General features: G+C 39.1%; 1 protein-coding gene and 2 long non-coding RNA genes across 4 annotated transcripts; 2 read left to right on the top strand and 1 right to left on the bottom strand.

The window, feature by feature from the left end:
* Nucleotides 1-503: 503 nt before the first annotated feature.
* Nucleotides 504-7041, top strand: LOC147756660 (uncharacterized). 2 transcript variants are annotated; one of them, XR_015323925.1, is made up of 3 exons: nt 504-1342; nt 1498-6387; nt 6577-7041. It is a non-coding gene; the product is annotated as an uncharacterized LOC147756660 (long non-coding RNA). The 2 variants fall into 2 exon arrangements; XR_015323926.1 differs by having other exon boundaries at nt 1498-1643; nt 6237-6970.
* Nucleotides 7042-14968: 7927 nt separating this feature from the next.
* LOC111247944 (uncharacterized) lies at nt 14969-19621 on the top strand. Its single transcript, XM_022799542.2, has 4 exons — nt 14969-15128; nt 15707-15782; nt 16229-16265; nt 19367-19621. Exons 1-4 carry the CDS (start codon nt 15105-15107, stop codon nt 19566-19568), a joined length of 339 nt encoding a protein of 112 aa, XP_022655277.1. The 5' UTR covers nt 14969-15104; the 3' UTR covers nt 19569-19621.
* On the bottom strand, nt 17239-25367 carry LOC111247945 (uncharacterized). The gene is made up of 5 exons (XR_002672322.2): nt 25130-25367; nt 23764-23919; nt 20701-20785; nt 19327-19476; nt 17239-18887 (listed from the first exon to the last, which is right to left on the bottom strand). It is a non-coding gene; the product is annotated as an uncharacterized LOC111247945 (long non-coding RNA).
* Between the last annotated feature and the right edge of the window lie 1695 nt (nt 25368-27062).

Genomic DNA, 27062 nt, shown 5'->3' with positions numbered 1-27062 from the left:
TAGGATCGCTATCGTGCGATTGTCCTCTAAGGACGTTTCATTAGCGAATGGCCTCTGCAGGCCATCCAAAAGTAGACCTGACCCTATCGTTCATATACCATTATGGTGCGTTAACCAGAGTTGATACATTTTCTGCCGGAGCACTAATTTGCTGCTATCTATTATAAGTACGGTGGATAAGCGAACCGATAGAAACTCTCCCGATATACCGCAAGCCGCAACGGGACAAAGGAGTTCGAATAAAACACATATTAAATAGTGCTTTCGGGTTCGCTGAGACTGTTAGTGGAGCAGGGATCGTTTGATACGCTACCTAATTCCAACCGAAAGTTTCTTAAACCTTTGTTAAGCCTGCCTGCCTGCCTACCATTTGACGCTACGACGTATCTATTTAAGGGTTAATGCATTATATCTTATCACGTGATTTTTCCCTTTCCTTAAAGGTGTCTTATTGTACGGATACCACTATAGATTGTTATATTTTTCCGCTCGTTCTAGCTACTTGTACTAGCCCGATATTTAGTTTTTCGTTATTTCGATTCCCGCCCAAGTTCAACGCTGCGCGATCGCTCCCATTAAAGGCTATAGCAATTTCTGTTATAGTTTCTCTGCATTAATTTAACATTCCCTATATTTTACTATCGGTTCTTTTTTGGATAGTCACATAACTGCTACGACTGAAACTCTGGCCGCGCAATTTGGATATGCTCGATTTACGTACAATATGTACGTAGTCGTCTATATTACGTGCCTACATTTGTACATCAGACAATGATGACAAGCTAAACTGCAAGCGCTATATAATGCGCTACAACGGTGTTATTACGTTTAAGTTCTCAGCTAAACAAGCTCATTTTCCGTTGCGATATCTGACGTTTGTTCACGTGTGCTGTACGAGTAATAAAAAAAAAAAACATTTTCTAGATGAGAAAAGCGGCTAAGGCACATCGTGAAGCTACACCGTGGAACAATGATAATAGCGGGGTAACAGACACGGCAATGAAGTGTCACAACGATCGCAACAAGCTATGATATTTCGAATTCGCGAAAGACAGGCCTAAATCTCACTTTGGATAGAATAGAATAGAAGAAGAATAGAGGAATCGTGTCTGCTCGGTTCAAACAAACGATGAATAGGAAATGCTATAGGTACTTATGGAACGAATGCTGAACATGCGTTGCGCTCTTTGATAGGGCTCAGGTCCAGTGGCGACAGTCACTTCGTTACACTGATATATCATTGGTTTTTGATGTGTTTATTCCTTCGTTGCACGTGTACACCCTCAGAGTTTATCTTTGTCGTGCGGTCTCCATACCCTTCGAAAAGCTTTCAACAAAATCCGTAAGTAATCGACCAAATCATTAGTGCTCTCCTCAACAGTACGCCTGCTTTTTTTTGACATAGGGAACGACCCCATGTTTTGTTTAAATGTCACATTGCTAGGTGTATCTTTCAGTAAATTTTAAACATTTATATTTCAATATATTTTTGAATAGGTCGCAAGAAACGTCTACCGGCAACGAGCGTGCCAGCTTCGTCTTTCTTCCGTGTCCCAGCACCTGATGTCTGTAGAGATTTACTACGTTTTCTAGCTGTTCTACCAAAACCAGTTTTTCAGTACTCAATTCAACCACTGAATTCGGTACGCTAAATTGCCAATACCTCATATTAATACAATCATTTGAAGACTTAAGATCTGGCTGACTAGTCCCGTTGTTTGGGGCAGTGCGTTTAAGCAGTAATAGTCGGCCACGTCAGCTTATTTGGTCGACTACTTAGGTTAGTGCAGAAGAGTGAATAGAACCCTTCTACTACATCTAAAAAACCTGATCTTGTCACATAACTGACATTTACGTTACCATTAGCCCTACTTTCCCAAATCTCAAAACGAGCCTTGTTTATTTTCGCATTTTCATTAGTCTTGCACCACACATGACAGCCGATTTGCGCAGAAATAGATAACGTTGTAAAGGGCAAATCAATCCCGAACGTAATGGGAGCTTTGTGCCGCACGCCAAAAAAACTGCCTCGCGCATTCATCAACCGAGTATGATAGCCAGCACCCGTAAACAAGTATGCTTCATACCATATTCGATGAGATACATAACCGGTCAGAGTAATGGCCAATAATACCGGGCTTCGGAAAGAGAAAAAGCCAGAGGTTTGCTCATTTCTGCCGTCATATCTAAGTGGTCTGGGCTGGAGAAGCTAAGAGGGCGCCACATAATGAAGAGGCACTACCTTGCACAGATCATCGTCGATTCGAGTAACTATTAGTCTACTTACGGGTCAGTTGTGCTACTTCGTATGCAATGTAGGAGCAATATCGCTAAGTTACATAGCAAGGGTCATTCGAGCATTAATGCAGGCTTAGAAAAACGAGTTTTCGGGGCAGAAGTTGAGATATCCGTGTTGTAAAAATCTACTACCGTTGCTATGCATTGTTTAACAAAGAGCCCTCCTATCTTTACAGTTCAAGATCTTTTCGGTGTTGTTCAAGTAAAAATTGTGTTTGGTTAATTAATAATACACATAAAGCAAACCCAAGTATGCAAGGTAATCGTTCTGCAGGATTTTAAATTTATCAGACTAAGGGCGGGGATTACATATTTAGTTGGGCGTAAACGAAGATGTCGACATTGACGATTCGTGAAGTAGTTAGTTTGAGTACACATGATTCTTCCTAATGTGAATAGCAAGCCAGATTGTACGCTGTCACTGAAACTTTTATGCTATACTTGATTCATTTCTATGACGGTTCTAGGTTCAGTCGTCACTGCTGCGCTTTAAATTCAAACTTGCGTCTTCGAACAACTTGCAACAATGTCATTACTAGAACGCTCCTAGATAAAGGCAAAGCAGATATTGAAACATACGAGACTACGTAACGGAAAGCAAATTTGCGTTTTTTTTCTTTTTTATAATACTGCAACTAATGCCATTTACGAGATAAAGCAGTCATCAAGTTCGACCTCGATTGGAGCGTAAACTGCACGAAGAGGCAAATACTCCCGCTCCGTGCTTCTGGTCTTTACCGTAAGGAACTTCAGCAGTTCTATAACCGTCAACGAGACAGCGCATATTTAAGCTAACTTTTTGACGCATCTGGACAAAACTATCATTTTTACGAAAGTTACAAAAACGTCGCTGCATGCCCTATGTTGTACATCTTGCGACTATAAAAATTAAGTTTTCAATACTACCCCAAAAAATGAGCCTTATTAGGGAAAAAGGCACATTAACCCGACTAGCTCGCGTGCAGCAAAACAAATGTAAATTATAACTATTTACGGGAAATGCATAGACGATGGTACCGTAACCGCGTTCCTTTCAAATCGGGATCATCCACGCTTAGAGAACAAATAGTCTACGAGAAAGGCCTATAGTTACTAGTGGCTCAGACACAAGCATTCTAAAGGGCACACATCAAACACCCTACCGCTAGCTCCAAACTGCCACGTTCCAGAAACCAGCCAGCCATTTTCACTCACGGGTCCTCAGCGGAGTAGTGCATCTATCAGCCGAATTTGGTCTTTTGGCGATCCGTAAATCAAAGCTTATCCAATTTAAAAATTCGGATAGCCTAATACACATTACGCTTCAACTCTGAGATATTCAGAACTGTATTCCTCTAACATAGGTAGCATAGAACCTAATTTTATTGAGAAATCTGATAAGACAAGCAAATAGGGCACGTGCGATTGGAATAATCATCTCACGGTAGAGAAAGTATTGGGACACAAACATGTACCTCCCCACGTGTCGAATCATTCACGAACGGCTACCAGACCCAGGCAGAAAACACTACCTAGGGCAAATGCGTGTGCCGAAAGTTTCACATATAATAAGACGCTCTTATAATAAACATTAATAACGTGATCGCTGTAGGCGAGTTCTAAGCAAGGATTTTATTTATTTATAAATAATATATTTTTTACCTGCAATAAACTGATCGAGTTTACTATGCGCACATATTCAATGTGCATCAATCAATAACAACCCCTCTGTTTTTAATGCTGGTCATATTTGAAGCGCGGTCAGGTTTACTGTCATGGTACCTTTTAAGATCTAATATTGTTGTACTAATGGTGAACTTGTGCGTACCACTCTGGGTTTACCACGTTGTTTCGTATCAAATCAGCAACAGCCAGAGTGAGCGCACCGTGGGCCTCTGCAACAAAATCCCGAATTAGAAATGTTTCTGTTGACCTTCCAGAAGCACGATAGGGAAGAAACGATCAGTGATCAGCAGAGAATTTTTTCCTAGTAGTGGAATGCTATTATGAAACAGTGATAACTGTCGATGTTTCCAGGTGTTACATTAATATGGCGTATGCGATTTAATCACATTAAATGAAGGTAATATCAGTATCTTTATTATGGTCTGGAGCTGATTTTGCGAATCTGTGTCATGGGATTCTTTATAACCTGAATTTCTCAGTAATATTGTATTAAAATATAATAATAAATGTAATAGTAGAAATTTACAAATGGCCATCTTGATGACGCGGCTAAAATGATACGATAATTTTTGCTCGAGGCATCGATGAACGACTTGTCCAAAAAATGAGTATAAATACAGCCGCTATTCCGACGTTGAAAAGATACTGATATTACGATGGCTGGAAATGCCGTCGGCCATTGCTTCATTCCTAGAAGCTCTTTTTTTCCTAATTTGTTAAGAAAATATTTACTTTCTACTTCGTCAAAATGTGTGTACTGCCTTCAAATTTAGCGGTCCACAAGTCGGAGCTCTTTTGCGCGATTCGAAAGTATTAAGAAACAACTTTTGTTCCGATGTTAATACCTGATGAAAATACAGATAAGTTAATGATTGATCTTATCTAGAAATCGAGCCGTGCTTGTATACAATCATGGTACATTTACGCAACGTCATGGGCACACCAACCATAAAGTCGAATAAGATCAACTATAGATTTACGTGGCGAGTACGCGGCGCCCTCAGAGACATATGTATAGCGTGGGACTAGTGGCTCGAACGTGTACGTGATAATGGCCTTTTCCTGATCAAAATGATTTTGTTTGGTATTTTTTTATTTCAATAAGGTAAAAATAGGTTCATGTAATAGCAATCCCGTGTCAGGCTTATCGATTCACCCAATAGGAGCTATGTTTAATTAAATCTATCTTATCGGCTTGAACTTTATTCCGATAGACTCTATATCCCAGTGTACTCTTTTCATTGTTAACACTATAGTAATTGTTATATTGCTAACGCATTGCCTATCAGAGTGTACTATATATCTGTAAACTTACGTCCGTGACTAATAGCTTTACAGTTTTGCAGGGTTTATTATATAAAAATATTCGGCACCAATCGTTTCGTAGGACTTGATGGCATCGCTTCAATTTTACAAGCATAGTTTGGTAGTGATAAAGGTTTCTCTTTCTGGACCTAAGCTGATAAGGGGAAGCTCAAATGGGTAGAGGAGAGCATCGTGTCATACTGCCCGATTTTCTAGCAAATGTCGGATTTAGCAATTAACCATTGGACAACCGACTAAGTTTCCAAGGGAAACTGAGAAAAACGCTATGACTCATATTAATATCGCAAAATACTACAATATTCAAAGGTACATAGATTTGCTCTTACTTAGTGAAAATGGTACGGTATATGAATCGGTGCTGGCCGATCTTTAGTATAGTAAGCTTGAAAATAAGTATGTGTCCTTTTGACAAGGACAACATTGCTACGTTATAGCAAGGATATGCAATATCTCAGTTAACTAGCGATATATATATATATATATGTCTCTTTAACATAAATGATCATACTCGATTTCGTAGCCACTAGTAGGTTAAACGTTGTGCTATGTATGTTCCTCAAAGATTTACTTCTTTATACAAACGGAGTGTATCCTTAGGAAATGCTAATACATGCTTTTTAATGCAAAAGAAGTTTTCTGTGTCCCACGGCTCCGGCCCCGTTGATGAGGCCAAGGTTTCGTCGGTTTGCTTAGCCCCTCTACGAAGCGGTCATACCCCTCTTCCTGTCGCTGTGAACAGCTCACCTGCTCTAAAGAGTGCCATAACAGGCCCACGACCGTCAAGGGCAGCTAGTGTAGGCCCTCAAGCTTAGGCACGCCATTCTAGTCTAGAACTTTTTTCTGAAGAAAAGCACCCTCTAACTGCTGAACAATTTCCGCAGGTGTTTTAATATGTCGTCTGTTCACGCGATAATATTTAGATATATTGAACTGTTATCCTTTCGAAGGCCAAGGAGATATGAATCAGAGACCGTATAACAGATTGCGCCTTACGTTGCAAATACGAGGTCAAGCGAACATCTCTCCAGACCCTCCTAAATACTGTACTGACGGCCATTTTCTTCATACGCATCAATGTCGGCTACGATAAGAGAAAACGTGAGTTTTTTTTGCTTCGTGCAGTCACCGGTTTTGGAATTCGGCCATTTCAGCTTATAACTCCGTACATTGCTAAAGGGCTCGATAAAGAACGTTGAGCTAGCTGCCGTAATGGAGGTAGCAAACTGGAGGAAAGAACCACCCACTTGCATAATATTAATTCCTGTTTCGGCCTCACAAACCTTTCAGTCTCTTTACGGCATGAAGAGTTTAGGCAAGCTTCTGCTTCGTCCGCAGAAAACTGCTCTGGAAACATCCTTGAAGTTTTTCTCGGTCTCAGCACCTATAGACTCGATGCCCTACCACATACAGAACGTTTCCTACAGTATGGTTGCGCCGGTTGATGATATAATACTAGCTTATAAATAGCATCCTGGGCGGCCCTCAGCGAATTGCGTACACATCAAAATCTGATTTCGTCGGACATCAACTCCGACTCTTTCTAATCTCCGCTTCGAGTCTCCTCGTCACCTGGCAGGAACGAACGTTTTGCAGCTTCGCATCTTGTAGCCGTACGTGTGTTTATATTCTCTCTATCAATAAATGTGTTTACGGCTATATGCGGCCAAAAGGAGTGACTGATTTTTGTTATACAATTTTACAAAATAAAAAGAAAAACAATCTTGACTCTATTCGAGGAATTAACAATATAATTAATATAATAATCGCATACTTATAGAATCAGAACTATACGCTGACAATTCTGTAGTGAGTATGATTTATCAATAACAAATAATGTAATTTTAAAGTATCGTTAAGTACTATATGTGGGGCCCTCAATGGAACATATATGTATTTTATAATTGTTGCTGGCCTTATCCTTACCTCTTGTACAGTAGTACTATTCTCAAAAACTAGCACAAAAGACAAGATAGTGTCTAATTTATAAAAATCCTCTTTAGGGCTTACATTACAAGCATGTTGAATTGATATTCTAAAATATGCGTCCTACTTTTGTCCTACGTTTCCCATAAATTTTAATATTTTAACTTCAAAGTTTCGATATCATCGCAACATCGAAGCCGTGATTCACGACTTGGTGTGTGTCTGAGAGGCAAAGAGATGTAGCTATTAATAACTTTAGAATACAATCTAATTGACCTCCTAGCTAAATCGTTCGTGCGAATCGTTCAAGTTGCATGTCACTCAAGTGCTCCTGGCTAGAACAAAAGGACCGATAAGAAGCCTGATCATCGTAGAGCCTTGCGAGAGGGCGCAAAAAACAGGATTATGTTGTCTGCGCAGCTCGAGCAAAAAAAAACACATGCAAAAGCAATTCTTTATCGTGTGTAATTTCAATTCTTTAAGTTGCGCTCAATCACCATATGCGTTAGCTAATAATTTATACGTAATTTACAGATACGCAAGACAATACACGCACAAGGTCGATAGCAGTACAATATACTTACGAAATTATGCTACTGCATCTAATTTCATTAGGGGATTACATGCGAAAAACTCCCTATAAGACTAGGTCGTTGTACACAGCATTTCTTAGCTAAAAATTTCCATTCGATTGTGGTAAAGATGGTTGGATTGGCTCTCTTCAATAGCTTTAAGTGCACCTTTATCCCATTAAAATCGCGAGAAGGTTCGTTTATTTCATATTTATCACATTGAAATAAAAACAACTTCTATAACCAGGCTAAACTGATTATGAAAGAAGTGAGCTCAGCAAGAAAGACGTTTTTTGGTATTGAAGATTAACGCTCTGTGGCGAAGTCCTTGTTTCTCGAAAGCCACAGTGCTGTGAGAAAATGAGTAAAGACATTAGCCTTAAGCGGAAGCACAATATGGGAATAACAGAAACGTCTCAAGAAAAAAGACTGCAGTGCCGAATGCCAGAAGAAAGGTGACCAGATATCGGGACCCGAAGGACAAGGACGCTTTGCCGCAATCAAGGGTACTTTTCATAAAAGCAAGGTTTAAAATCTAAGAAGCTCTGCCGGTTAAAATTGGCATTTCACATGTAGTGTGTTTAGAATTGGAATCTGAATGTAAGAATCAAGTAAAAAATGGACTCCCCGTAAATTGATTCCAAACTGGATGCGTGTAGTGCAGTCTGTGGGAAATTTACAAAGCTTTCATTGGCAAAGAATCCTTCTGGAACACACTGTCACTATAGGACGAGACAGGGACCAAACGAAAGAATATTGTTGTCCTGGAGTGAAATCGAGTTCGGTATCGGTGTTGGGTAGGTGCGGACGTAATATAATGATAGTACTCGCATCGAAATCAAAGGTGTCTGCTGTTATGAAATATTTACTGAAAATGAGACAGCAAATGCAGGCCGCTGTCCCGAGTTCCTGGAGGAACTCATTAACTGTCAGCACGGTAGTCGAACGCAGGCGGTCTCGTAACCTGGCGACAGAATTACGTTAGCAAAAAAACTATTATAAAAATATTAATCATATTCATAAGACAGGTACCCAATGTAAATGCTATTACAAATATGGTAAATACTATCGAGCGGAGTTGAACATACGTATCCCAAAAGTTGGTGAAAAGCATAGTAAGTGCAGCTTCTCAGTATCACGGCCGACATGGAGCAACACACAACTACAATAATACATTTCTGCACAGAACTGTGACGGGCAGTGAGATATGGAGTCTGTACGTCAATATGAGGCTGACAAAAAGATAGATAGCTTTGAAAGACCCATCTAGGTGCAAAGTTAACCCAGATCCATTTAAGTAGATGAAATTTCATTTCCAACGCAGAATGTGATGCATGCTTTTGCTGCCTTATTGTATCTCCAAAACACTCGCTCGTCTGCTAAGAAAATTACGTCGTTTAAGGCGCCACAAAAAGTTAACTGTTGTGAGGTTTTGCTGGAACCGCAGAAACTGCCTGTTTGACATATATATATATATATATCAGACATATAGTTATGTACCAGGGGATTTTTGTTCCACCCTATAATTGTATAAACATTAAGATAACAATGGTTACATATCCACGTATAGACGTGATCCCATATATATCACTGCAGGTATAATCCATTATTCGCAAGATCTCGGATTCTCCTCATACAAATTCGCTTCTTATCCTCATACTTTTATGCCTACGAGTTGGCCATCTGGCGATCTGAGCGACACGTAGACAACTAGCTCGTCTATTTCAGCTCTATTTTTTTTTAATACAGGTATTTTTCTTTTGTAACTTTTATTACATGAATAGGAATAAGAATGCCTATCTTATAGATCACACGTTTATTTGGTCTTGTTAAAAAAAAAAAGATCACTTTATGTTTTTGGTAAATGCAAATACTAAGGTCGCTCTATTCTAAACAGCCGTTTCCTTAATTATTTTAATAACTTCCTGTTTTTCATCTCGTTTTCTGTTGTTTCATGTATCTGAATCTGGTTCAGAAGAAGGCTACTTGTCAATAAAATAAGGGCCAAATAATCTTCGGCGGCGGGTATAAGTATCTTTCTTTTAGTAAGAATGCTCATCTGCCTCTAGACGAAAAAAGATATAATTCGGTACACACTCAACTTTCAACCCTGCGTAGTAACCCGCTAACAATAATTGTCTGAGCCATCAGAACGAAAATTTCGAAGCTCAGTATCTATCAATAAAGAAAGGAAATTATTTGCTAGTCGACTGGCATAGTATAATAGGTCACCCAGTCGAGGTGGTATAGTTAATATAATAACTGCGCATGATAGTCGAAAGCAATGAGTGTTTGTATTAGAAAATATAACTCATTTCACCACTAAAAAAAACAACCTGCAATAGCTGACACCGTTTCTAGACTCCACTGATGATAGATCGCCGTATTTACAACATTGGTGTATCTATTTTAGCCATACAGTTTGATATTCCAATGCCGATGCGTACATACGTTCATCGCCTTATAAAATCTATTTTTCAAAATGTTTCGTATTAGAAGACATCGGAAAGAACAGCGTCAGAAGCCGAAAAAACGCAAAATTAGCCCCATTGAAAACATTCAGAATACGCAGTCATCTCGTGATACGCCTGTAGCAGGCGTAGGTGAACTACAGAGGTTTCAGAAAAAAAATGCTAACGACCCAGTCTATCACTCATATAAGCGATATACGTAGCCCTTATTCCCAAATGTGTCTAGAGGGATTAGGCATAAAGGAAGAGGTCTCATTCAGTTGGAACAAATAGGTACATACGATCATATGTAGGGCCGCTCCATGACTACAATACGCAACCTAAAACGAAAATAACGCTTCGTTAGCTACCTGTAAAGCAAAAATAATTTGTAAAATGCACACCGTTTATTGGAACTAAAATCTAGCTGCGGCTTACGATATATGCGGGCCTTTCCATTTTGTCTGTCGCCAAAGAGATGATCTTCCTGTCTTCACGCCGTATTGCACCCGAGTATCCTTTACTGCTGCTGTTGTGGCTGATAATTAGATAGCATTGTCGTCGTCGTCGATTGGTGCGGGTAAGAAATATCTTCCTTGACAATGATGAATCAACAAACCCATAAAATTCGAAATAATTATTCAACTTCAATGGAAACGACCGCTTTGACTTGTCCAAATATTAACGTCCGACCGAAAATCCGATCCGGCGTCAAAGACGTTCTCCCTCTCCAAGATAACACAAAATCGTATTAGGTAATTTAATTCATTATTTCGGTGTGGAGAAAGACACGCTTTCACTTAGATTTTGAACGCGCCGACCTACTTGTCGGCCAATTTTGCTGAACCAGAGACAGACGGTTTCACGTCCGTCTTGGTAGGAAAACAAAGTGTAACCAATAAGATGGTGGGTACAATTTTCCAAACAACAAGCGTGTCGCATCTTGCAATCACAGAAACTCCACACAGCGGCGTGAGCGTCCATCAAGTGCTATCCCCTCCAGCAATTCTAAGCGCACCTAGAATCAAACGCATCGTTAGCCCACCCATCGCCGAAATCAGGCAGTTGAATCTATAGAAATCCATAGGCGCATTCCTTTCATATGGACAGCAACTACTCTAAAAGGCGACTAAGAGACAACTCTCGGTGATAATGTCCAACTTCAGCGCGCTAAGTTTTTTGGCAGTAGAAATAAACTGAGTGCCTAAATGTTGTTACTGGCCTTGTTTGACATCTGAACTAGACCGTAAGTAGCGTGTCCTAAAACGACCCCAGGAGGAGTATTCAAGGTGATGTCTAAACGCCGCTCGACGACACACATCGCCCATGGTAGAATGCAATCTAGCCCTATCAGCCATTCGCGACCTACGTGCTAGATCCATCTAGATGGACAATGACGCCGATCCGATCAAGTGGCTTGCGAGGGTGCAATGGTAGCAGTCGTACACAGCAGTGACGGGATGGGTGCATCCCAACTAGTAATCCTGTCAATGGCACCGCTTCCTGTTTCGTCAATCGCAGCAAGCATCCGACAACTCAACGATCTTGCGCTATAGGTTACATCAACGAAGATAATTTGTCCAGGGTGAACATTGTACGTTGAAGTTTTGCTCAGGAAAGTTAGTTCACCATGACCCGCCGCCATTGTCGTCGTCGTACGAAAAAGCAGTCGTAAACACAAGCACGGAAATGAAGACGGTCGCAAAGAGCAAACATCGCCAAGATGCGCAAACAGCGTCATCTCAGACGGACAATTCCACTAATATGAGACGCTAGAAAATTGAAAGGATAAGCAAGGCCACAACATTGCGCGTCCTATTACCACACGAATGACCACATCAATTTGAAAACAAGACGAAAACGAGGAAAAATTAATAACAACGTCGGCGCCCACGATGAGACCTGTGACATACTTTTTAATATGTCATTTGCATAATACAGTCACGATTCGTAGCATGTAAACGAAACGTTTGTTTAAGTATTATATTAAGTAGTTATTATTAAATAGTATAATAAACAAGTATAAACTAGTAGAGTAAGTGCGGTGTTGTTGCTATATTCACTTGAGGTAACAGAGGCTAAGGAATCGAAGAACAACCTCGATCGATTGTCTGACTATCTCAATGTGTCTGCAAAAATTAAATGCTTATTTGTCTACTTGTTCACGTTAGATGGTCTTCGTAAAGTGGCCAGCCTGAAGTCGTCCTTGCAGCCTGGTAGGGTGGTGACCCTGAGATCGCCAGCTGGTCGGATAATTATGTTTTAGAAACTACTTTATGCGCCACCGACCTTTCCGGTGATTTGCTTGACAGCCCTTGACAATTTTTGTAAGTGTTTGACAAACAATTTTGAGACTGGGAAATGTTACTGTGGTTTTTTGGCAAAATGATTTCGATTTGTTGGAATATGTTGATGTAGAATCTGAGCAATGGAATAATTAAAGACTATTACGATTACAAGAACGTTGCAGTAGGGGGCGAAACTACAATAAGGACTTCAAGTTAGGTGCATCGAGCGCACTGCCAGTAGCAGTTAGCCTTACATATATAAGTGAAGTAAGGTTTGTGTGAATTGATGTTAGCAAGTTAGAGCCTCATATGCGTCGTCATTCAAATTAGTGCACATATCGTCAATCAACTTTTATAAAAGTCCTGCCTCTAATCGAAATAGTCCCCTCTCCCGTATGGCTTACTCCCATTTGGACGCAACTATAAAACAGGTGCCCAGTCTCTAAAAAAAAAGGCTTCGAAAAATGCCTTCAAGAGATATCACTAACATTTTCATACTCTTTACATGCATAGGGTGGTCACCTATGCAAACTCGCTTCGGTACAAACCAACGTTTGTAAAATTCTCACAAAAGCTCAATCTTAAACAACGCCTGCTGGGTATCAATAATCAATTGCCTGCTTATTAACGAATCATATCATCAGGTGATGCTGGTCTACCGCCAAACAAAGCGGACCCTTTACAATTTTTGATCAAGCACAGTGTGCGGGTATTCTTCAACCTTACTTAATACTTCTTGCTATAATCATACATACTCGTAATAAAAAGTGTAGAATATCAGCTGACGTTAAACTTGCCAAGACCTGTTGCCGGCCATAAAAATGTACGAGTAGTACGTTAGCGTAATAGTTAAGGTAACAGGATTGAGCGGTTTGGACGGAAGTATAACTAGGTGATTTTACGATAAGGATGGTAGAATTGACTTGTGTTTGTACTTTTTTAGAGCTTTAGAGCCGAGCTCGGTTGTTTACTTGTCCGGACACTATCGAGGCACAAGGATGGGCTAGCCGCAAATAAGTGAAGGGGTCTATGGGAAAATAGATTACTTCAACGGAATGACAGGACTATGAAATCAAGATTCGTTCGTTGGATATTTAGGATAATAGCTTAATACAATGGAGTAATAATAATGACGAGGAAAACAGAAATGGTGTAGCCGAATAGTCATTATGTGTTAATATAATTATGTGTTACTAATAGAGTTTAAGGAGGTAAAGTTCTCGATCAGCAGTCAAGCCACAGTACATGTTAGGAAACTAGGTGTAAAATGGTCAGATCAATCAACGACTAAGCTCAGTCTAATCCGCTGTTAAAGGTAGTATTTATTTGAAACGAATTGGGTTATTTCAATACCGATACGTGGCAGTGGGATAGCACAGGTGTAAAACTACTAGAGGTACAAGAGTCAAGTACTGTTAAATCAATACAAACAATCAAGTTCATAATCAAATTTTTACCAAACATCCGGATACACAATGGGAAACAATTTTATATTAACTGTATACGGCGTTGCCTCTCTAATCTTCACAGTCGATCCCGAATGAAACTTTCCAAAATTAACTACAAATGCAACTAAGACAGATTTTTTCCATAAGGAGGAAATGTTTGTCATTTCACCCTTGGATATATTGATTAAACTAGAATCTCTTCTTCGCTACTTCTTAAATAAGTGTTTAGAATGTTATGCTCGCTTTGATATGATTGCACCAGTCTCTTTATGTTTCTAGTTTTAGGTCCGTTATTACCATTAGGCCTGCACTCCATCAGACAGACAGACAGATGGACGGACGGCTGGTTGGCACCCAGTCATCGCGAAACGAAGTCAGTCTTACGTTATTCACTAAGCTATCACGGGGACTTTTATTATTATTATTAAAAATTAGTATTAATATTTTCTATATTAATTCATAATTAAGTAAAACCAAACCGAATTCCCTCGGTTTGCGCGCGACAACAGCTGTAAAATCTTGAACAATGAGGAACAATGTTGTCAAGCTAGGTTAGTTTATCATGACGAATACGACTCAAGGAGTTTGCCTTTGGGACCAGTCTCATTATTCTCCCACTAGGGCCCCACTTGGTTAAGTAGTATAGTAAAAATCTTAGTTATTTTTTGCGGTATATGCTACAACCCTTCTCTGTTAACTCTGTTGAATTCAACTATACTTATTAGATCAAATATGGTCATTGTCGAATCTAGGTAAAAATCATCCTTATCTGCTGGTATTTGATATACGTATGACTGTAGTGGGGTCATCAAGCAGTATAGATTTATCCTATCAACTTCTGTTTTATAGTTGCTGCAACTTAAAAAATTTCGAACGCTTCTTTAGCGTCTGAGTCGTGCTCGAGAACTTGGCAGGCAACCGAACTGCTGTAGTCCTTGAGAGATTAAATTTATAGTATACGTGGAAGTTACCTGCTGAACTGTGGTCGTGCTTCCTATAAATGGAGCCATAGAATATGCTGGCATTTCATGCGTCAGTGGTCGATACAAGGGTATAGGTGCAGAAACGTGTGCATAAACTTGTACGAGCGGTGCGAAGACAAGATCGTATTTTTGCTGGAAATCTTAAGCAAACATGGAGAGGAGCTTTACATATGCTGTAAGTCTGCGCTCGATTCTAGGTTAATTTACGTAAAAATCGTGTGCTGTTTACTTTCAACTAATTAGGTGTTGCTTTTAGTTTGGACGCTGTCGTCTTACAAAGGTCTTCGTAATACCCATATGTGTCTGGTAATCTAAATGTCTCAACTCTGTTATACTTTGAACATGAAGCCTCTTCAGCTCGCCTGCCCCTGTTACAGACGTATCATAAAGTGCGGGCTGCGTATCTTTAATGCCTTCAGTAGGACCTATTTTGGGTTACTTAGGTTTCTGATTCAGTTGTTTCTTAGTAAAAGACACTTTTGAGAAGTTTAAGAATGAGGTGATTAAAATCTACGCTACAGAATATCGTAACTGTAAGGCTAAAATAGGCACGAGGCGATTTGTCGTGAGCACAGTAGAGAAATAGTTGTAGATTCGCGTTGAGAGTGAAGCCTTACAGGTTCTAGTACAAGCACTCACTCATTGCCTTCAATTCTCATACATAATGACCATGCCAAACTACACAATTCAAACTGAAATGTTTATATAGAATTTTATCCCACTAACAAATTGTTTCTTACGTGTTATTGATAGATGCTGGTTTGCGCAATTTTTACGCTGATAGCTCAAATGATTGGTGCGGATAGTGGCCTACAAGTAGGACGTGAAGGTAAGCAGTTACGATTTTAGTATTCAGAAGTATTAAGGAAAGAATAGGCTTACTTATAGCCTCGCCGTAAACTACTACCTCATACTGTACCTCCCCATACAGCTAGCCCTTTACATCTATAATAATATCAAACCTAGGCTTGGTCGGGTATCTTCCTCCTCCTCCTCCTCCACAGTAGGCTGTATAGGTCTGATTTCATAGACTGGGCTACCCGGAAGGGCAAACTCAAAATTTAAAAGTTTGTGAAAAATTAACCGTACTTTATTCACACCGAAAACGAAAAGGTATTTAATAAACGAGCAAGGATATAATAAACGAATAAGGACATGAAACGATCAAGAAGAGCACATGAGGGTCTTATGGCGAAAAATATATCAAAACGCAGGCATATAATAGTCAATTATTAAAATACAATTATATAATTGTATTTTTCATTGTACGCGCAGTGACAGGTAGACATTCAGGCGTGACTGGCGATAAACGGTGAGTTCCATGTTATTCTAATTGCAACTTCTGAAGGGTTAATTATTATAAACTGCATTGATACTTCATTATTTGCACTTACTGAAAGCATACAGAAACCTTCCTCCAAAAAAAATTCCATCTATAATATAATAAAAATTGTTAATCACAATTATCACTTACAATTTATCAATTATTATTTATTATCAATTACAACAAGTTTTTTTACTTATAAAAACATAAAAAATAGAGCTATAAAAGAGTTATAAAAATAGAGCAAAACTAGCTCCCTGCGGATGTTTCATTCCGGCGATTATCCCTGAACATAAAAGCATCGTCTCTGATAGCGCTAATTATTTTCTAACCAAGAAAGAAAGAAAGGGAACAATATCTAAATCACGATCAATTAATAAAATCCGAAATCTTGCGATTACCTACAGGGATGACACAGTGACTGCAAGTGGATATGCAGCGACCGTTATACCAATACAACGTATAGTAAAAGTCCATTTAAATTCTATATCATATATATATATGTATTTACAAATACAGATTGACAAGAGACTCGCGTGCCACTCTGTGTGTGGGTATGTGTGTGTGTATGTATGTGGGTGTGTGGGTGTCTGTGTGTGTGCGTGTGTGCATGTATATAAGTTGACACTGAAGGAAGGTACACGATTTAACTACAATTTTGTATTAATCAAAGTAATAGCATTAGCACTATAGGCACATCACAGTTTTGCCAAAACGGACTCTGTGCGTAATGTAATGCCGAAGACTAATCAAGGACTTACCTTTGTGAACAAGAACGATGTCCAGATCACTCCAAATTGGCAAGTTTTTGTAGTGTTTGGAACGATTCAAAGTCCAGCGGATGTTTCAAAAATGCAATGGGAAAACAAAAGTGTGCACCAAATTTTGTCTTAAAGACAAGATTGCAAATGCTCAAGTGGCTGCAGTGACCTTCCAGGATGAAACTATGACAAAAACTAAATTTGCAAATAGTTAAAACGATCTTACGCCTCATGGGAGTTCATTAACGATCGTCATTTTATTTAAGCGCTAATCATGATTTCTTCAATGTGAAGATTTGGCTTTATTCTAAGATATTTATTAGAGCTACTTAATCATTTTCAGATTCATATTGGCGTTAGCAATTCCCCCCGTGTCCAGCAAGCGACAGGTATCGCTCCCATTTTTTTAGCGAGCAAATATGACTTTTTTTTAATTGTAACCACGTAATTTATGCATTGCCCTTATTAATCATCTTATGCCCTCAACAAGCGCTGACCCTGCAAATGAGTTGCTTCCTTCAGGCTCCCGAAAGAGGTGATCTTCTGCGGATTTTTGGATAGTCTCATGGAAAGTATTGCACGATGCCTAAATATTAGCTCAAACTGAGCCTTGGTTAGAGTTACCCTACGCATAGGACTGGTGGTGAAGGCGATACTTGGAAAAGCGCCGACAGCAATGGTTAATGGAAACGCGACCGGTCGCTGTAGTGTAAAATCCTCTGGGTAGCGCAACAATCAAATACCAAGTGAAAAACCATTTTGCGTCGCCAATGGCAGATGAGCTTATCTATACATAAATATCCTGAGGAAACGTCAAGAGCACGGTTCTTAAGATATCGCTGGTCAGGTCAACACGTACAAATCAGGTACAGTAATTTACGAATACGAAGATGAACAGGGCTGCAAAATTTGAACCCAGGAAGTCGCGGCCTATCATGCTTGCCTTCCGTCCGACGCAAACACGCAGCATAGCCTCGTGCAAAATCGCTCTTTCGCGACATGGCAGGCTTGAAATAGAATATCTCAGCTATTTGTTGATATTTCCTTGAAACCCCAAGGTGTGCTTATGTTGTTGCTTTCGTTGAAACGCACAAAGCCAACGGGATGACTTAACCAATATGCTCATTCTTCCGGTGATATAAAGCTCTGTCTCTGAGTACAGTGAAATCGTGAGGTTTCCCTGTGAGCGCGCCTCCAACCTACCAGGGAAAACTTGTATTTTTGTAATTATTTTTGTCATTGCTATTGATTCACCGTAGCACTGATGAATCACAACGGCTTAATCCTACACAGCCAACAAGGGTTTCTGAATCCCACAGTGGAGACACTTTAACGCCTTCAGTAAAACCCGTAGGAACTGGCAATATGTTTTGGATTCACTGCTAAAGCAACACCTGTTCTCGGCCCTGAAAGGGCACGCTATCTTTATTTGAATTGGTAGAAGTCAGCTTGTCGATAGCTACTAGCTAATAAGTCTTTGTTGTATATTTGGGGTTATAGTAGTGCAGTACTTCAACATGTGCTAAGCAACTCAACGGAAACGCGCGCTAAGTATAAATGCAATCGAAGGACTATCCTGATGACGTCCTACTGTGAGCACAACCGGACTGGATTCTTTGGTGTTGCTTTCGCAAACTTCCTGAGAATGATACCTTTCTTACAAAGATTTTTCCTCGATTGAATACCATGTGAAGGTCCGCTGTCCTCGGCGGACAGCATAGTCCGAACAGCAAGACATCGTCCCACCGTTGTGTCCGAGTGTAAGCCACGATGGATGCCGATTCGTTCCTGAATGAATGTTTGAGAGACCCATGTCGTCGAACTGCTGACACTTGCCGGTTGCGTCATGCTGCAAGAGAACTACGTTAATTTCTCCGTGAACGCTTGCAGGACTCGTCATCCCTTTACCTCGGGTTCCGAATGATGCTCAGATTGCTTGGCCACTGGCTGCATTCCGTCGGCTTATCTTTCACTAACTTGTAGCTATTCTAAGATTTCCACAGAATAATTTTTGACGAAATTTCTGTGACCGTAAAGCCAGTTACTGGCATTTTCAGTTTGGAGTCAATTAAATTTAAAAACCATGATAACAGCTTTGAGGGACTGCTAAAAAAGGTTCATCAGGTACGTATGAACAAAACCAATGTTCACCATATACAAATCTACGCCAAGGGGAGCTAATTTTTATTTAGGATCAACATTGGAAAGCTAAAAAAAATCAAGGCGGTACGCTAAGTGATTTCTAGAAATTTTCGTGGCAGTATTAGCTGTCGGTTGTTAGTGCTCACCGTGTTTGACTTTCATTATCACGTTCGCAATCTTTTGTAGGGGCTCTGTGCATGGTTTCAGCTCTGGACTTAGTTTTGGAGCATCACTTGGCGGGGGTTTCGGAGGATTCCGTGGCAGCGAAGTACCAGAAGTCGGTGCCGAAGGTTACGCTAGGCGAGCAAGCGTAGGCACCGAAAAATATGAAAAAGCGTCATCAACAAGTGCAGGATATCAGTCGGTTTCAATCACGCAATCGGGATAGTATTTTCCTCGAAAGGATTGAATAAATCTAAAAAGAAATGTATTGCGACAACAGTAGTGCGTCTGATGCGTAGCTTACTATGGTTCAATGCGCTGTCATTTGCTCCGTCTGCTGGCTAAAAACTTTCTGACCTCTTTCTACTCGTAAGTAAAGAGAATTGCACCAAGCTCTAATTTGCGATATAGATGAATGAACATAGAGCTTTCACTTTAACCAATTAACTGAAGCATCGCTTCATACCGTCTATGTTCTAGTTGATGTGCGTACGGTTCTGTAGAAGTTAAGCTTTTCTTAACTTAATAAAAGAACTCTTAAATCTGGCGATGCAACTATGTCGGAGGTCTATGTATTGCCATTCGGTTAGTGGTCGTATCATACAAGACTAAACCGATCCTTCGTTTTTCTTATGTCGTGTTTTTATTATATTGGAGCCCAGCTAACTATTAAATACGGTTTTTGATAAAATATATAGATATGAAATCGGTGTAATAAGTTTGCTTAAGCCAACAGCAAAAATCGTTGTCCATCATTAAGTCCTGTTCGTTAGAGGGCAATTCTGATGCTTCTTACACATATGTAGCTTTACGTGTATTGGTCGTAGTTGATTAATTGGATAAAAGTTATTCGAATGAGAACGGGCCTTAGGCACAAATGTCAAATATTCAGCCGCTGACAAATCAATATTAAACTAGTATGAGGTAGAGCTCACGGCCTTGAATTATGCAAGCTCGTCAGTAATACAGAGCACAGTTCAGGGCAATATGACGAATCTTATTGATGCTATAAAGAGAGCGAAAAGAAATTAGGCAAGTTGCTGGCATTTTTTTTTAATATTAAAAATACATCTTTCTAGAGTTGAAAGCTCTCACGAAATCTTCTCTGAACTCTAAATCTTTAGAACGCGTAAGCTTTCACAGACTCACTATGTTGTTGAACGTTACATATGAAATGTGATTACATAATTAGCAAAATGATGAGCCTAGAGAGCAAAAAGTTTTTTTTAGGGAAAGTCTTGGTTTTTTTTCTTCATAACTATGTTGTAAATATGGGGAAATAAATTGCACTTCATCTCAGACTCATGACAATGACCGGCTATAAATAAGATTATCTACGAACACAGGTAGGCACTCACTATGTTAGAGATTGCTTGCCCTAAAACCAAACACAGCAGCAGCGAAAACGCTCCGCAGGCCAGAGCTTGCAGGCTGCTGAATCACCTGTAACAGACACCATCAGAACTGACTTGGTCAGAGGCAGCAAGTAGGCCTTTCGGACAATCCCAGATCTATGATGTCACCATTGTACCAGAGTGTTATACACGTATCAGAAAAGTGCTAAAAATTCTAGGTGGAAAGGCTAAAGCAAATACTCTACAAGGCGCAAAATTTGTTTATACATTAAAAGATAACAATTAATGATCGACGTTGTGTTTTACCATTGGAAAGCTTTGTATCTACATAGCTAGCAAAAAACTAGTTTCTCAAGAAAATGATTCTTTTCCTGCAGCGAAGATTAAGTCGGAATGAATTTTTCTGAGGTAGTAAAAGAGCTCTTGTTGACTCAAGGGAAGGATTACTTGAACTTGACTATAGACATGACAATAGTCACTTCAAGCACTTACTGTGACAACATTCTACCTGTAAGCTGTTTAAATAATTCCGTTTAAATTTTTGCACACGAGAAACGTTGGTTACAATACTGGAAGGTAAGAGCCTGTTTTGTTGGCCTCAATAAACAACGATCGCTTGATCTTAACGCAGCCGCTTTTAGATCGCCCGTCATAACAGAAAATAATTTTAATTGTTAAAAACCTGTTATGGTGATATTTTCGGATCTCCTATTACCATATAATTCTACTGATAACCTCAGATAGATTTCGTAATGAAAGCGTATGGCGTCTGCTACGTATAACACGGTTACAGAATGACTATACTTACTCGGAAAAAATAATCTGTAAAAATTGAGATCGCACTGTTCCATAAACCCCAGCTTCCAATATTAAAACGAGTATTACTATTTCGCAGTTTTATTGGTTTCGCCCTAAAAAATTTTGGAAAACTGGTATTTTGAAACTGCCCATGTACAGTTTCAATGCAGTCATGCGTGCTGTGGCTTTGGCCGCTAAACCTTCGAACGAATAGTCAGAGGTTGTTGGTTCAAGCCACGCTACTAACGTGCACTACACGACACGTGTAAATAAATAATAATAAATAAAAAAAAGATCTAGCTATTTATTTTCATTACGTAAACTTGTACGGAAGACATAAAACAATGCAGAGTTCCACGACGCTATGTGAATCGCAAAGAGTGTTCTAAAGGATCCGGTTAAGGTCGCACCAGAATGACCTAAAGTCTCAGTGTGAGTCCCAATTGGCTTTGACCAAAGTTATGCTAGGGACAATCAATCTGCCAAAAATGTAGGGTTAGCATGAAGAAATTTCATCGCGTTCCTTCCACTTTGTTGGTCTTTTAGACACTTTGCATTGCGATAAGCAATTGACTTATTATTGTTCGTTCGGATTGTTTGAACGACAAAAACAAATGGCTTAGAGTATTGTGATATTATGCAAAGCATAGGACGTCTAGTGAAGCTTACGTATTAGAGAGTGGATTGTATCCGTAACTTCATTGCTTGCTTCAAGCATCAGTTATCGCTGTTTTTGTCTATCACTTGTTCGCAGTTGTCATATTCCAAAAAACCGTACACAATATATTTTTTTGCATTGGACGAGTATAAGGAGAGTAAGAATCACAGTTTACTGAGTACCCTAACAATATCACATTTATCGTGATTAGATTTGTAGAACAGCGTATAAGAACCAGCTTGGTCGGTGTACAAGCCTTAAACGTGTTGCATTTTCAATGTTCCCATTTAAAGCGATACATTTCTTTATCAACTATAAATTCTTTGAAACACGCAATGAGCATTCCAAGCCTAGAAATAATTCGAATTTCACCATCATATATTTACTATATTCTTCTGCTACTTATTTTGAGAATGTTTCTGATTGTAGCCTTATTTGATATTTTTATTTCACAGACAATGGGTAATGCAGACGCTGTAATCTTTACCGCATTTCAGTCGGCGCAACTTTCTATTAAACGCAACCCTCGAGCCCCATTCTCAAACGTTCCCGATGATATTCTTCCGCGTGATATCATAACGCTATACACTGTAGTTAAAACCTTGGGATAAAGTGGGTATGTACTTAAACAGACCGGAACTCTGGCACGTTCAAAAGGTGAGGTATAAGCAAAACGACTGTAAGAAAAACACTTCATCATATTTGTGCTATAGCTGGCGATAGTCGGTCAGCAGAAATCGCCATACTATAAGCAGCCATATTATAATAATGTCGTATGAGCTCAACTGTTCCTCACCCGTGATGGGGGGAGGCTCAGGTAAAGTCTTTTATGTCAATTCTTGTAGCGTCCAGACATCGAACTCCTTTTTGTATCTATGTGTCTCCAAATAATTTAAAACTGTTTAACGGTAAATGTTTAGTCTCTTGAAAATGCCTTAGCTACTCACGTGCCGGTTTGACGAAACTTGCACGACTATAGCTTCAATAACTTTTTTTGGTACTTAGTTGACCGCTACGAAAAGCATATTTAGCATCGAAATTTCTAGAACGAAGGCGACAGAACCATCGTAGGCACGTTTCATGCAATTGCGCATTTTCATCATAAAAAGCGCAAATGTCTTCATGAGACTGGGCGGAATGTATGCCTTTGTTGCACTATAACTGTAAAAGATGGCATTTTAGTTTCAAACCCTTACTTGTCTTCATAACGTCTTATCTTAATCCTAACTACTGCTAAATCTCAGCTTTGAAATGATGCTAACTCCCTGCCGCGACTTGTATTACTTGAGATATATGACTGAAAAGTCATATAGTTAGAAAAGCTGTCGATATTTTTGTTGAGAACCTATATATAGCATATATATGTATATACAAACGGATAAGCCTCTAACCCTTTATTTCTTATTCTCTTCTGCCTTGGCCTAGCCAACATTATGTTGCGTAAAATACAACGAGTAGTAACATTTCAAAACGATTGTATTCGCATCCTTCAATCTTCAAACGATTACAAAAGTAACTCACTATTTACGCATTGTACATACTGCACTCTTCCTTTTACTTAGAATGCAGTTATAAATACTTATTATTATATCTTATGCAGTTATAAACACCTCAAGATATCGATGGTCCATCAGGGAAACGTAACCGACTTTATTTTTTTATGAACCGGGTAGACGTCAGCTATTTTCACTTGGCTCACTTTCAATAAATGCCTCTTGGTCTAACGTTTCCGGATCTACCTCATCCAGTATCTCTTGTTTGATTTCCTAAAAATGATGAATAAATAGCTTAATTGACGTATGCTAGATCCATATAAGTCTTCCTGGATTTGGCATCTAAGTATTATCGATTGCTAGGTGCCTAAACCACCATTTTCGGAATTGTACAATAACTATTTCGAAAAAAAAAAGCATCCCATTAAGCTGTCGTAGTAGTAATATAACTATGGGAACCAACACAGAATTATCAATTTTGCTTAATTACGCCAGTCTATTTTATAGCACTGACAGTCACCTTACACTGTGGTTAGGTATAATTCAGCACTGAGACTCTGATTCTCGCTTTCTCGCTAAATGAAGAATTCTGAATGATTCATGGTCACAACTATTTGAATATTTTTTAGATAACTTTACATCAAATGAAAACGTATACTTTGCAGTTAATAAAACTTTGGAGGTGTCCACAGTTGAACCATAACATGAAAAATGTTTTTATTTATAATAAAATAATACTAGTTACAATTACTTTACTACGAAAGCAGTCTATACGGGGCAATTACTGGCTAATTCGCGCTTTTCCATATTATAAAACTTGAACTTCTTAAATTGGTGATAGCAGTTATTTCTACCTCTTTCGGACTTTTCCATATTCAAATCTCGCTGTAATATGTAGAACGCAGAAGTTTTACTTATCCCAAGGGCCTTTGCTATGGCATTAGCTCCAATTTGAGGATTTATCTGCACCATTTTGCGCACAGCTTTTACATTAGTTTCATCTTAAACTGTTCTTGGCCGACCTGCCCGCGCTCCATCCCTAGTGCTAGTACGACCCAACCTAAAATCAGACATCCAGCGGTGAATTGTTGACGACGAGAGAGAAAAGGTACCCAATGTTGAATCCAATTCCACTTTTATATCTGTTGCCCGAAAACCTTTCAAGTAGAAATATTTAATCACGCAGCGAATTTCTTCTTTCTCCATTTCAAACACACTATTATTTGTAGGCCCGCCTTGTTTAGCTGTGAAGTTCACAATAAGTGACCAATTGACTCGAAATTTCAACCATTTCAATTCGAAATTTCAAGCATACAATAATGATAAAATGTCATCAAAGCATAATGATAGGCCAGTGGCGCCATCCGTAAATGACCCCCCGGGACTTTTTGAACCGCTTTGTCTTATTGAATTCGCTTTATCTCAGAATTGTCTTATATGAGAAAGAAAAATTCCCGCATACACGTTTTGATTGAATGTTTACCTTGGCTTGCCGCTCAAGCTGAAATTTTTAGTTTTGAAGCGATTAAACCAGAACTCGCAAGTCGTGTCGCTTACTGCAGCTTCGCAAACAATTCTCTTTGTTTCTACAGCATTTTTTCCAGCACGAAAGTGATGAAAAAGACAATGCAGAATATGCATCTTCTCGTACTCATGACTAAACGCGCCCAGTAACCACTTCGAATAACTCTAACAGCGCAATGAAAACAACAGGCAGTCATCCTGTGAAGCTTCAGCTATATACGACGAGCCAACAGATGACGCTAGCGCCATCTGTCGGTTTCAACGGGAACTTGTTTTCAATCTAATATTTGTCGTCATCTATCTTTTTTGTTATGAACAACATAAGATACTTGATCAAATTTAGCGAACTCATCGTATAATTCGAGTTTTCCATCAGTACATAACAAGTATGCCAAATGGAAAAGTTGATGAAATAACGACCGCACCTATAAGTAGATTATCTAATATATGCAGACTGGCGCAAAAAGAGCCGATTGTCAAAATACTGTACGATGAATTAAAGCCCATTTTATTCTCCCAACTTGATTGTTTCTTCGAAATCAGCTTATCATAGACAGTACGAAGAGGAAAGATAATAAGTGGATGAGATCCTTTCCATATTCTGGTCGCAGCGAACCACTACTGTGTGTCTAAACTACAGTGTCTTTCGTTTCTAACGTAATGCTCAATGGCTCCAGTATCGGATATAAAACATGCAAAAGCCTGTGTGTCCTTGTTTACGAATATATCATTCAATAGGTACATAAACGTTTCCAGTTTTGCATCTGGATAAGACAGCTGGCTTCTTAGCATAAACCGAAATGTGTCTACATATAGTCCTAAATACTTTAATTTGTTTTTTCTTCTATATAAATGTGGGCTTTGTCTTATGGGTCACTAGGTTATCGCGATTATCAACCATATCATCACGATTATGGTAACAGGTGCAACGTTATTTTAGTTCTCAGTCCAGTCACCTACTGTCGCTACAAAACAATATATGACAGAGTCACAGAAAGTACGCTTTCAACCGAAATGTTTTAAATAGCTGGTTCAGTGTTTATAAATACCCTCGGTTATGCGGCCAGCTAAAGCTTATAAAAATTGTAAGTTTTTGAATTTATATGGATTTTTTGAAAATTACGTATATAATAAATTAACCGCTGACATTATTGGTGGTTCTACCGACCAAACATTTTAGGAATAAAGTTGTACCATACGCAGCTACCGTTACAGTTGATAGCAAGCCTAATATGGATTACTGCCATGTCATTTACTAATCCGAGGCAGGTAGGTGTGGTTTAATTTTACTGCAGTGATTTGCTCGCTCATTTTACGCTTAGCGAAAATCAAATCTAGAATTAACAATCTATTTGGAAGAGAAAAATCTGAGTTAATAGAAACATGTATGAAGTAATCCTTAAAAAAAAAACTAGTCTAAAAGTGATTTAGCTAATTTACATATATCCGAGTAAGCGCATCCAAAAGAACATTTAAAGGGCTTCGTGAACTCCTCCTTATGTGAATAAGCTGTCGCTTATAGCACTTAAGGGCACAGTTCATAAGCACGCGTTTCATAAGCAAAATGCCTTTAAAATTTAAACACAGGTTGTTTGCCAATGGAAAGGTAGTTAGCTCTAATTTAACCGAGATCATTGTGTGCTTTATGTGTAGATACTACGAAGTTATTTGCCAGGACTAAATTTTCGAAAAAGCTGATTGACCTTCAACTTGAATCTAGTCCTCCCGCACACAGTGAGTTTCCAATTAAAGACATTCGTTTAAACTTTCGCGCCAGTCGGTTCGCTTCACGAGGAAAGGCTCTTGAAGAGAGCAAAATGGCTTGTAGGCATGCATTCACAATCAATTCATTACCAGTCATTATTAACCCTGAATATATTCGATTCGAATGG

The sequence above is a fragment of the Varroa destructor genome, unplaced genomic scaffold (genome assembly GCF_002443255.2).
Source record: "Varroa destructor unplaced genomic scaffold, Vdes_3.0 BEIS01000003.1, whole genome shotgun sequence".
Taxonomy (NCBI): Eukaryota; Metazoa; Arthropoda; class Arachnida; order Mesostigmata; family Varroidae; genus Varroa; species Varroa destructor.
The sequence above is the reverse complement of the archived record's forward strand: the minus strand, read 5'-3'. Positions and strand labels throughout refer to the sequence as shown.